This window comes from Hibiscus syriacus, unplaced genomic scaffold, assembly GCF_006381635.1.
Source record: "Hibiscus syriacus cultivar Baekdansim isolate YM2019G1 unplaced genomic scaffold, ASM638163v2 tig00110813_pilon, whole genome shotgun sequence".
Lineage (NCBI taxonomy): Eukaryota > Viridiplantae > Streptophyta > Magnoliopsida > Malvales > Malvaceae > Hibiscus > Hibiscus syriacus.
The window spans coordinates 1,914,940-1,928,318 of NW_024062871.1; the positions used below are offsets into that span (position 1 = coordinate 1,914,940).

Consider the following 13,379-nt stretch of genomic DNA (forward strand, 5'->3'; position numbering starts at 1 on the left):
ACTTTCTCATCTTGAATTATTAAGGCTATCTTATCCAGCGACTGGTGGAGTTCGTATAATTTTACTGGGATTGTCCATGCAAGCTTGGTCTAGGTTATCACTTTTTGTTTAAAGTTACTAATCGGGGCTTTCATTAAAATTAATTATTGATCCTCTTAACTTCGAGGCTTTTATAATTTACAACACAAAACAAAAATAAATAAAATAATAGGTCATTGGGGGAATCTCTCAGTTTCAATTGGTCACGAGAAAGAAATGCAAGAATAAAACCTTGTTGGTATGCAAGCATTCATTTGGCTCCATTGTCACTTTTGCTGTTGCGGCCAAGCCAACATCTAACTTTTTAAATAGCCTCTAAAGGGATCCCTATATATAATAGCGGAATTAAACATTTTATTTTAAAAGTTAATTATAAAAAATAAATATTAATTTTATTTATCAATTATGTGTATTAATATGTAACATTATGGAATAAATATAGATATTATAAATCTTTCACTCAGAATTTCTTAGGAAGAAAATAAAACAAAATTATAATAGTTTGACACTCAACTTATAGAAAAAAAAAACTTCTGAAATTAATGTGTATATATGTTATCTATTATATGTGTATATATGTATATCTATTATATGTTATCAATGTTCTATTAGTTTTAAAGCTTTTACTTGTAGGGAAATTTAATATTTTAAATAATGAGTTTAAATTCATATATTTTATTTATAATTATGATAATTTAAATTATATATATACAACTTGTAGGAAAATTATATATATATATATATATATATATATATATATATATATATATATATATATATATATATATATATATATATATATCATTCTATCCCTATTTAGATAAGTTATCTTAATTGATTTAAGTATTCGATCATCAAATTTCAATATATATTATTTTCGTCTTATTAGTGTCAATACTCTCAACATAAGAGTGTTTAGTTTTGAATACGTGAGCTAAAAAACATTGACTAACAAAGCAATCAACATGAGTTAGGACAAAGGGCACTTTAAAAAAACAAAGTGTTATTTTTTCAAAATTGGCAAATGTAATGTGAGATGAGGATGATGGGTGATGGGTGATTATAACAAAAGATATGAATGCGATATATCCCTTCACAAGCATGCGTTGGCTTTGTTCGGTCTCACCAATTAGGCATGCCTAAGCTATAATTATTAGTGTTTGCCCAAAAAACAATAAATGCTTTTCCCTTTCCACTACCAAACTTTGCTATCTTTTATGACCAAAGTAATGGGTTACATAGCACCTCAGCCGCACAACATTTTCCAATGTTTTTTTAAAAATAATTTAAGTTGATTACACGGTAATATAGGTTTAGAATTTTACTTAGTTATTGACAACATACATATCTCGCAGACATAACTATTAGAACTCATAACTTTTAAAGAAAATAATATTCCCTTTATTCACTAATACCACTTAATAATTTTTTTCCGCTATGTTCTTTTATTTTGTAATTGATTTCAATAGTGATTAAATCATAGAAATAAATGTATGATAAAGGAGTGTGTCACATTAGTTACCACACAAGCTAATTAGGTAATGTTAATTCTTGTTTTTATTTAGAGAAAGATTTGATTTATTTCATTTTGGAGCCAAGGATAATAAATAATATTTTTTTAAAAACTTCATTTAATTATGGAAGAGCTTAAGCCAATTAAAATTAATGTAGGTAAAGTATACAAATGGTTCGGAGATCATAGGGTACTGTTTTATTGAGTCCTCTAACTATTAAATATTACAAAAAGAAATTCCCTGAATATAGGACATTATTTTCTTGAGTTCATCGACTATTAAAAGTTACAAAATAGTTACCTCGACTGTTCATATGTTTTCAAATTCATCTTTTTTGTTAAAAATTAATGGTTGTATGAATTAGACGTTAACCTGTTGACTATGATATGATAAAATACAACTCAAACGGTTATGAGATAATATTTTATCATATCTGAATCAATAGGTTAATATAGAGCTTAGATAACCATCAATTTTTTAATAGAAAATGACGAGTTTGGAACATATGAATAGTCGGGTGGTCATTTTATAAATTTTAATAGTCATGAGACTAAACAAAGCAACACCCTATAATTGGAAACTTATTTTGTAACTTTTAACAGTCGGGCTCAACAAAATAATGTACTATAGTTGGGGATCATTTATGTACTTTATCTGATTAATTTAGATGTTTTATTTAATTAAATCGGTTTTAGTTAATTCAATTTCTTTATTTTTTTTTGGGTAAGAAAATGAAAACTATGTAATTACTTAATCCTAATTACCCTCTTCATACAAGAGGTGGCTTATATCAGCAGGAGTTCCTGTATGAATCTGGTTTGTCTATCTTCAAAGTTGACGTTCCTTGCTAGTTTATCTGCGATTTTGTTTCCCTCTCTGTGAACATGTTACACTCTGAGAGTCCAAGCTCAGTTTATCAGCTCTTTATATATGTTGTTATGGTTAGTGTTCCATCTTTGTTAAAACTACAGTTAAGACGGTTTTGTTAATTGCTAATCAATTATTAAAATTTATAACAGAATTGAAGAATTTAATTAAATTAAAATTTATCATTTTTAATATATTTTAAATATATAAATTATCGGTTCTATTGGGTTACTTTAGATCGTATGTCGATGGTTAACACCAGTTATAATTATTTGTTATTTATTTATTTATTTATTTATTTATTTATTTATTTATTTATTTATTAATAATTCATATAAATTCAATATATTACTCAGGTTTGAAGTATATTTATAAATATCTATTTGTCCTGTTACTCTTGGTTCAAATTTTGAAAATTTAATTCAGTTAATTTAAATATAAATATAATTTAATTAGTTTGAAGATTTAATGATAAATAAATAAGGATTAACTTCACCTAATGAATAATATATTCAATTTAAAAGAATATTTTTAATTCAAATTTTACCTCGAGAATAAATTGAAAATCACATCATAAAACTTTTATTGAAAATGATGATTGTTTTTTTGGTAAACTAAGAGAAAATGATGATTGTTAGATAAGGATCAACCTCACCTAAGGAAGAATATATTAAATATTGTTTTACTTCTCATTACAGACGCGTATATAATATTAATGATATTAATGATTGCATATGAATATTGTTCAACTATGTATTTATTTATACATGCATTACCTTTTTTCTATATTTTTAATTTCTTGACTGTCGGAGGTCTTCCACGAAAGCTACTCTCAACCTGACGTTGGGGGCATCCTATTACCATACCTCCCCTTACCCAATTGCATATAGGAATTGAGTTTTGTTGTTATTGTTGTTGTATCTTTTAAATTTTAAATTTATTAAATTATGTAAATATCCTACCTTTAATTTCAAATGAAATATCAAACAAAATTTAAAATAAAGTCAAGTATTTTTTTATAATTACTTTTAACACATAATTTTTTAAATTTATCAAACATCTAAATTTAAGTTAATCCTAATTGAAACCAATCATTTGCGTCAAATTAAGAATTTATAAATCATAAAGGTTTTCTATATTTCCCTGAAACATTTTCAAATGGATGAAAATTCAATGGAATCAAATGACTAAAATTGAACATGATTTTTTTACTACTAAAACTAAATAATGGATTCATATTATTATTTTTATACACAACTAAAAGTAACAGTGAATATGAATAGTTAAGCCTCTTTTTCCATTACTCCTTGGGCAATTCTGTGTCTCTTTAGCTTTCAATTTCATTAAACACTCTTTCACCAAATCCCGTCTTCTTGAAGTCCACCCCCTTTTACCCCACCACCATTTCTTCTCTCTTCCCCTCTACCCTTTGTTTATCAACGTTTTCATCTTCATAGCCAAGACATCCAAGAATAGAAGTTGAAAGGTTTTAGAGCTCATCAAATACTAATTCCTTTCATTCATGGCTCTCTTAATTCTCTTCCTACTAACCTGTGTATCACTTCCATTGGCTACACCAGATCCCAGCGACGAGTCTTGTTTAACTCACTTAAGCCAAACTTTGAAAGACCCCTTAAACAACCTGCGAAACTGGACCAAATCCACCTTTGCGAAGCCTTGCAGCGGTTTCACTTCTTATCTCCCTGGCGCCACATGTAACAACGGTCGAATCTACAAGCTTTCCCTTACCAACCTCTCTCTCCAAGGCTCTATCTCGCCTTTTCTCTCCAATTGTACCAATCTTCAGTCGCTTGATTTGTCTTCAAACTCTATATCAGGTCCCATCCCTCAAGATTTACAGTACTTGGTCAACCTGGCCGTGTTAAATCTTTCATCAAATCGTCTAGAAGGAGAGATCCCTCAGCAGCTTACGTTATGTGCTTATTTAAACGTCATTGATCTTCACGACAATTTGCTTACCGGTCAGATCCCTCAAGAATTAGGCCTTCTGGCACGCTTGTCAGCTTTCGACGTCTCTAAAAACAAGTTTTCAGGGCAAATACCAGCATCTTTAGGGAACAGAAGTGGGAACTTGCCGAGGTTCAATGTTACTTCTTTTGAAGGAAACAAGGGTCTTTATGGATACCCTTTACCACCTATGAAAAGCAAAGGCTTGTCTGTTTTAGCCATTGTTGGAATCGGATTGGGAAGTGGACTTGCTAGTTTGGTGCTTAGCTTTACTGGAGTTTGTATTTGGTTGAAAATTACAGAGGAAAAGATGGCAGATGAAGAAGGGAAGATGAGTCAGTTCATGCCTGATTATTAAAAACTTCCATATTTGATTTAACACGCCATTGAAGATTACTGAGCTAAAATGGAAAGATTGGTAATCCCAGGTATGTTATAATTCTTCTTCCTTTCTTCTCAATTTCGGTGAGGAATTTGGGCTAATCTCTTTTGACCGAGTTTTTTTTGGGGAGAATTTTTTTTCTTCTTGTTAGTTTTCTTTTGGGAGATTTTCTGTAGTATTTGATTTTCAACAATGTATATGGAGTAATTCAAACATGAGCCTGCCAATTTTCAAATTGCAATCTTGTTTTTTCTCCATGGAGTGCATGGTTTGATGGAACTGCACTGTTATGTTTGTTGGTGGCAATGGCTTGGAGAAAAGAAAAAGAAGAAGAAAGAAATTGGTGGGGACCTAGATGTTTAAAAAGTACTGAGGACTGAAACACGGTTGCATTTATTAAAAAAAATGCACTTTAACAACTTGGGATTCTCGTGGGTTTGTTCATGTGAGCTGGTGGTGCATGGTGGGAGACCAGCACTGCCTCGTAGTCGTATGTGTAAAATTTGTATACTATTTTATTCCTTACAACAAAATTTTAACTCTTTAGGCTTTTGGTCAAAGCCCCGAACCCAACATTCTGGACGGTTTCCTGCTTAGTTCCGAGTCTCTCACCGTTGCATCTAAAAGAAAGTTTTGTTTTCATGAGTTCAAGACACTTGGATTTCCTTGCCCTTCTCTTTGGGTTCTTTTTTTAGTTTATGGGGAAAATTTCATCGAGAAACGTATCAAAAATATACAAGGTCGTGCAATTGAAGTATTGAATGTTTTAAAATATTCTTGTAAGTATTAAATAAAGATTAGCAGGTTTAATATGAGCAGATATCGGATTCTTTAAATAATATTAAAAGTTTGAATTATGATATTAAAAATAAAATAAACTGAATTAGAATGTTCGATTTCATAGTGTACTTATGATATACTCAATTTAAATTGTTCAATCAATAAGTTAGATAATAGATACCAATATTATTTAAACAATACCCTTATAAATACTTTGATAACATAATTTTTATTTAAAATTTAGTTCATCACACATTCGTCATTATCATTTAAATCATATTCATAGATATAATTATGTTATAATTTCATTTTTTATACAAATAGTTTTTCTTTATGACTTATATTTTTTATTTAAATATTTATTTTCTGTTTTCTTAATATAAACATTGTAATTTATTTCTATTTTTTATTTTTTATGATTTTATACATATTATAGTTGTTTTAATTATATAGAAATCATATAATGTAACTATAATGTACCATATAAATTACATAAAATATTTAAATAAATAATATTTAGTTAACATAATTTTCATTTTACATGTATTACTATTATAGCATTCGTGTTAACATAATCACTTACATATTATATTTTAATATAGCATTAGATAATATAATAACATATTAAAATACATATCATTAACTATAATATACATAATTTATTTCAATTAATAACTAAGTGGCAATCATCTATACTTGTAAATTGATATAAATAAACTTAATTTAATTACTTTTATATTTATATCGATTCAATTCGATCAATGAAGGTATTTTATTATACAATTTATCTGATTAAGTTCATAATTATATTAATTGAAACTGATCAATACTTGTAAATTTAATATCAATTCATGCAACTCATTAGATTAAATATATAATTTATTATTAGACGATTAATTGTAATATTCATTAGATGAAATATACAATTAATTAGATCACATTTATAAATAAATTTGGATTTAAATATATAATTTATTATATTTAAACTTTAAATCAATTGAAATATATTAGATTAAATGTGTAATTTATTTTTTAACTTACATCCAGATATATAGTCAATTTAGTTAATTTTTATAATTAGACTCAATACAAAAATTAAATTTATACTTAAAATTAAGCTTAGTGTCTAAAGAATTTTTCGCTTAAAATATATGTCTATCGTTTTCATTATTGCATTTTTAGACATCTAGACCGTCATCAGCATTAAATTGGGACGTTAATTGACACGTGTCGTCTTTATAAAAAATTTAAAATTTTAATTTATATTAAAAAACTTAAAATTATAATTTTTAAGAAAAACCCCAAATTTTATAAAATTACAAAAGAAAAAGCTCAAAATCTCTTAAAGCCCTAATTTCAATCCTTTAACATCTTCCGTCACCATTAATGTCATTAATTGATTGACCACCCAAATGTTGTATGATCTACCAACCACCCTGTAACAATCCGAATTTTTTTACAAAAATAATATTTAATTGAAATTGGAGGTTAATTGTAAAAATTGGTGAAAATTAGGGACTAAATTGAGAGAGTTTAAAATTTGGAGCTTGAGTTAGAGTTAAAGAAAATTCAGGGACTAAGCTCTGAATTTACCCAATAAAATTAGGTGAATTTTGGTTATATATGTTATATGCGTGGGTGGTTTTCTGATTCAAAACAGAAAACCACCACCCCAAATTTCCTTTCCCCTATGTTCGTTTCCGACCCAGATCCAGACGCCGTCCGAATTCTGATCGTCGTTTTGAAACCACCGTTGTGTTCATCATCGAGCGAGGAACAAACCCTTCAATTTAATTGAAGCGAAACGCGGCCAAACGTCGGGAATTTCCAGTTAAAGTATCGACGTTTTTTTTAGCTCTATCGCCGGGAAAATCTTAAATTCACCGCCGATCGTTGCTCCGTTTACGACACCTCTTGCACCATCGTGTTCCTTGTGTCGTTTCGAGTCAGCCGGTGTCAACCTTGTTCGCCGTCGACGGCGGCGCGTGAGGAGGTAGAGCAGTCAAAGATTCGGCCGAGTTGAAATCGAGCTCTCCGCCGTTCAAAAATTTGAACCGATCGTTGTAAGTATCTCGAAATCGCTCAAAATAATTTTTAGAAAGTTTTCCAGGATTTTTAGGGCCCCCGGAGGTGGCCTCACGCGCCACACGCGCCGCCGCAGGGAGAGTAGACGCTGCTGGAAACCGGTTTGACCGGTCTGACCCTACCCAACCAACCCGACCCGACCGTTGACCCGACCCGACCCGACCGTTGACTGTTGACCGTTGACTTCCTTTGACCAAAACTTAAAATGGCTTTGACCGAGCATTAAACGACCGTTAATCTTTTCCGAGTATACCTATTCTGATAGTTTTCGACGTCCCGAATCCGTTTCCGAAGTCTGTTTTGTCAAATTCGAACCCGAAGGCCTCCAAATCGACGGTCAAAGTGGTTGACTTTGACTTTGACCAAGAATTTGAATTTTCGGAAGGTCATACTTTATGTTTTTCGATGCCCTGATTCCGATTCCGCAATCCGTTTGGCCAAATTCAGACTCGAAATACCCCAAATTGATAGTCAAACCCGAAAAATGCTTATATACTTAAGAAGTTTAGCTTTGAACAATTAAATAGGATTTGAGACTGATAAATTATTATTGTTTGAAGGTACAAGAGACTCTCCGGATCGTTCGACAGCTCGACCCATCTCTTCTAGATCAGTTAAACCACGTGTGCCAGTATTCACCCGTAAGACCCGTAAATTTTATGATTTTAGAGATCTATTTATATTACTCATAAGTAATATAGTGTTATTGTAAAATAGGTTCGAAAACTGTAGTAGAGCGTGGTGAAACCAGCAATCAATAGATTTTCTATTTGAACCTATTGTCGAGGTGTGTTCCCTACTTATTACTAAACTGTTTTATTGGTTTTAATATGTGGTACACCGAATTCATTGGTTATTGTTTTATGGATGCACCAATTTAATGTGACAATTTATGGAATATGGCTGCTATCTAATTTTTGTTTTGAAATGGTATATGATTACCATGTTTTTGGATTTATGGAATTTATGTCACGGTGCAATTGAATTTTGGAATTGAATTACGATGGAATAGCTCTGATCAAGCTAAATGGGCCTAATGTGACTCTTGAGGGCCCCAAGATGTTTCATTAGGTCGGCTTTCCTTTGCTGTGTGCTTAGGGTAAGCTATATGGACTTATTGACTTGGGCTTAAGGATACAAGCTTCATAGCCTATCCTTAAGTCGGCTTTCTTTTTGCTATGTGCATAAAGTAAGCTATATGGAAAATAATTTTGGGAACTACTGATGGTGTACCAGAAAAAGGTTTAAACTATGATTTTCAAAAGTTAAACTCTTTTATGAATTTGTGAGATTTACTGGACTATGATTTGTACCTATTATGATTTTATGGAAATGTTGGGACACACTGAGCCTAGCTCACCTTTCGAAAATGTTTTCCCCCTTTCAGATACTGTTGGTTAGATACCTCGGTTCGAGCACTTGGAGGATCAACATATCTCTTGAAGTAAATCAGATTGTAATGTTTTTATTTTGCAAGTTGATTTTATTTTGGTGACATGGACCTTATTTTAAAATATCGGATTTTATAATGATGACTCTTTTGCTATTACTGTTCGGTTTAGTGTGATTTTGAATTTGAAGACATGTTTTAAATTAATTTATTACTTATTGGTACTATATTTACGAGTTGGATTTTGATAGTATAATTTGTTTATAATTTCATGTTATTTATAATGTGATTTTATATTGATGAAATAACGGTTTCGGAAATTGTCTTTAATAATCATAATGTGATCCACTAGACTTAGTCGAAACGCATAGGCCGGGTCTAGGGGGTTACACACCCAACGACTGAAACCTTTTAGTTTGACGATCGACCGAACATCATATTATAGTGTAAATGCAAGAATCTGCAACCGATCGAAAGGGTTTCTCCATGTTGCAATCGCCGATTATCGTTGCAATTAGGGGTTGGAGCAGGGGGTTTTGACCTTTGGGTGTATGCTCGGTTACACGCCATTGGAATTTCGACAGGTTGAAAGTTGACGATGATAAAGGGGTTGAAATTAGGGTTTTTAAGAATATTAGAATTTTTTGCAATTTTAGGGGTTTTAAAAAATAATATTTTAAAGTGTTTTTTAAATAAAAAAAATTTAAAATTCTATAAATGTGATACGTGTCAAATAATGACTGAATTTAATGATGATATTAGTCTAGACATCTAAAATTGAACATTGGAAACATTATACACATATTTTGATCGAAAAATTCTTTAGACACCTAAAGTTAATTTTAGGTATAGTTTGAACATATTTTTAAACAAATTGTGCATTTTATTATCCAAAGAAATCGGATACTCTAATGAATACCCCACCTAGAACAGAGTTGACTATTTATAATATCGTTCCTATTAATTTTTCTACCCCCAAACTTTATCCTAATCCTTAATTACAACCAGAATTTAAGGTAACGAGTAGCCCAAGCTAGCTCATCGTCCTAACTCAACACTCGTCTACAAATATTGCATCAGCTCAAGATGGTTGACCAAATATCCCTATAGAAAGGACATTCGAAGAAGAGATGTTCCCTTCTCTCTAAACTATTGACATAAGTTTCACACTAACTATTCACCTCCAACCCCATGCGTAATGCTTTTTTCTAGTAAGAAATCTCCCCAAGATCGTCATCCAGTAGATTATAGCATATTTAGAGATATGAAGAGGAAATTATATCACCTTATGCCAAGCAACTTTTCCACCAATACAAGAAATAACATCCCATATCCACTTTACCTTTATCCTTCTAAGATCATTCGCTGTAAACAAAGCTTGAGCTTCTCCCTTAAGGTCAAGCAGAGTTTTAAGGATCCAACTGACATTAATATTACACCTTAATTGTCAAAAATTAGACCCTTTAAGAATATACACCCTGATCCAGACAACCCAGAGTGATCTCTTTCCCATCAAAAACTATATGAATGGTTACTAAACTTTTAAGGAACTTATATTTTGGCCACCAAACTTTTAAAACTTGTAAAATAGTCATAAAACCTTTTTAATTCACTTTTATTATTATCGCTACCCTTAATCGTTAAAAAATTGAACGTCATCTTCTTTTCCTCCGCTCTTCCTCTCCTCTCTTTTTCTCAACCGAATCTTCTCTTCAATGCTCGACTCTAAGCCTACCATCCACCACCTCATCATCACTCCCAAATTATCCCAGGATGAATTCTACGAGTTAATCTCGAACATTAAATGGATGCCAATAATGCATCCTAGATCTTCTCTGACATACTCTTTCTCTGCAAAATAAAAATAAAAATAAAAATAAATGGCTAGCTAGAGCTACTTACAAATTACCATCTACTAGGTAAAAGATTCGATTCTTCATCTGATGACATATATTAACGGTAGAAGCAAAGGTTTTGATGAAAAAAGATTCACCCTCTTTCATTTTTGTGTGGCATGTTACACTTGGATTTTGAAGAGTGAAATCAAGAGTTGGAAGTAAGAAATGAACATGTTTGTTATTTTTCTACCCAGAGATCAGGTCTGGTCATTGACTTACAAGAAGAGTTTTCAAGAAACTATGCTCATCATTACTAGCAGTTAGACCAGGCTTTGTGTAACTTTCACGGATAGAACCTAAAATTGTTGGAAAGTAAAAAAAAGAAGATACAAATATACAAAAAAAACTATACAAAGGAAACATAAACATGTGAAACACTTTTAAACATATGAGAAATTCAACTGCCACATTCACACCTCAGCTGAAATGATTAATCCTTGAGATAATTAAATTTGAATCTTGATCCATAGACGTTCTTCCAATAATCAACCAGATTAAGACCGGGGAAGCTATCGAGAAGTACATGTGAACTAACAAAGCTGTTATCTCAGATAGGCTAGCAGTAGACTATTAGTTAGTATATTAATTATTAGATTTGTTCTTTTTCCCATTTATATCCTGAAACATTTTATCTATCAACTGCGTAAAATTCACAGGCATGCATGCTTCAAAGGTGGAATTTCCATGAAAATCATAAAGATTAGAACTACTAGAATTAGCATCCAATGGAACACTATACTGAGATATCTAATAGGAGAGCCCTGAAATATGGATTTTGCAGCTCAGGCAAGTTATTTTGGGGATTAACTCACATAACTCGTTGTGGGTTAAGCCAAAAGGAATGGTGTAAATGTTTTAGGTGTTGCAAGTCACTTCCGCACTAAACATTATAAATGTTCTTTTACTTAACTCTTAGATGGTGGCATATGTGTCTTGATCTATTAGATGTGCTTATAAGTGTGAATAAATATGAAGTTATGCCGTATAGATGAATACAAGGTTAATGATGTTACATGTAAAGTTTAGGCCGTTGAATGATGTTAAATGGTTTAAGTTCGAGATAATTATAAAAAGTTAAATTGGTAGATCATGCTTAAGTGTGAAATAGAGTGATGTTTCGATAAGTGTTTAATGTTCCATGTACTTAATAACTAGTACTAAGTTATAGAATGGTATGGATTGTGAATGCTTGTTAGTATCAAGTATAGCTAAATAATGACACTAAATATGCTTGAGTTCATATGATTTTATATGGTAAGTTTAAATGAAATTGTGCGAAGTAAATTTGATAAATGAATTGAAGGTTTACTAGTACAATGCATTTCAAATGCATGTGCTATAAGGGTATATGTTTAGTTACATTCACACATTTGGGTATGTTGGTAAACAAGTGCATATTGGGTGTATTCTTAAATGCTTGAATGGCCTATAATGTTTTTTTTAATAAGATAGTTAAATGGGGTTGCTTGATGAATAAATTTTGAAATTTGGTCTAATTTCGAAACTTCAGCAGGAGAGTTTTGAAACTCCGTTGCTGGTTTCAATACTTACAATTATAGTAAATTTTGTTATTTTAAAACTTCGGGACTAGTTTCAAAATTCGGAGGTAGAATTTCGAAACTCCTTCCCCTAGTTTCAAAACTCCTCATAATAAAAGTGCGAAATTAATCTTTAAATTTTAAAATTATGAAACTTTATTGTTTGGTCCCTAATACGGTCTAATAAGTAATAAATGGTCTTTAAGGAATTATAAAAGTGTATTAACTTGGTTAATGTCACAATTGAATAATTAATAATGAGATAAATAGATTTTAGTACAAGTTAGTTCCTTAAATTAAAATAATTACTCTTTAATCCCTAAACTTTTGAAAAGTTTCAAATTTATCCCTAATCAAGATATCACCTTGAAAATGGTTAATGGTTGATGATAACACTTTGTATGAGCTAGAAGATAATTGTAACACATCATGATTTTATGAATACGATTTCAAGGGATACGGCGGGTGATACAAATTGAGTTTAGTTTTAATATTTATTTTCATACTTGAGCTTTTTCACTTTGATACTTGAAGTATTTTTAATCTCATTTAAATATTTGATTTTGAATTTAATATTTAATTTTGAATTTAATATTTAATTTATACTTAATTTTCCCATCCCTATTTAATATATATATTTTTACTTAAAACATACGTATCAAAGATTTATTACATTATTTGATCCGAGTATTATATTTAACCTTAAATCAAATTCAAGTATCAAATTAAATATTAAAATTAAACTCATATATCAAATATTAAAAATGACCATCCAGCTCAGTTGGTAGAGCACAAGGTTTTTAACCTTGAGGTCGTGGGATCGAGTCCCATGGAGAGCATTTCATAATTTGGAGGTCTCCTACGGAAGTTGCTCTCACCTAGTGTTGGGGGCAGCCTACTATCTTACCTCCCCCTTAC

At 30.8% G+C, this 13,379-nt stretch overlaps 1 protein-coding gene across 1 annotated transcript; it reads left to right on the forward strand.

Moving 5' to 3' along the window:
* The first annotated feature begins 3,820 nt into the window (after positions 1–3,820).
* LOC120141750 (receptor-like protein 44) lies at positions 3,821–5,490 on the forward strand. Its single transcript, XM_039156548.1, has one exon. The coding sequence runs from the start codon at positions 3,943–3,945 to the stop codon at positions 4,744–4,746; it is 804 nt and encodes a 267-aa protein (XP_039012479.1). The 5' UTR covers positions 3,821–3,942; the 3' UTR covers positions 4,747–5,490.
* The last annotated feature ends 7,889 nt before the right edge of the window (positions 5,491–13,379 follow it).

Bases quoted from the DNA above. Each gene is read 5' to 3' on its own strand.
- LOC120141750 (XM_039156548.1), top strand. From the start codon at position 3,943: ATGGCTCTCTTAATTCTCTTCCTACTAACCTGTGTATCACTTCCATTG.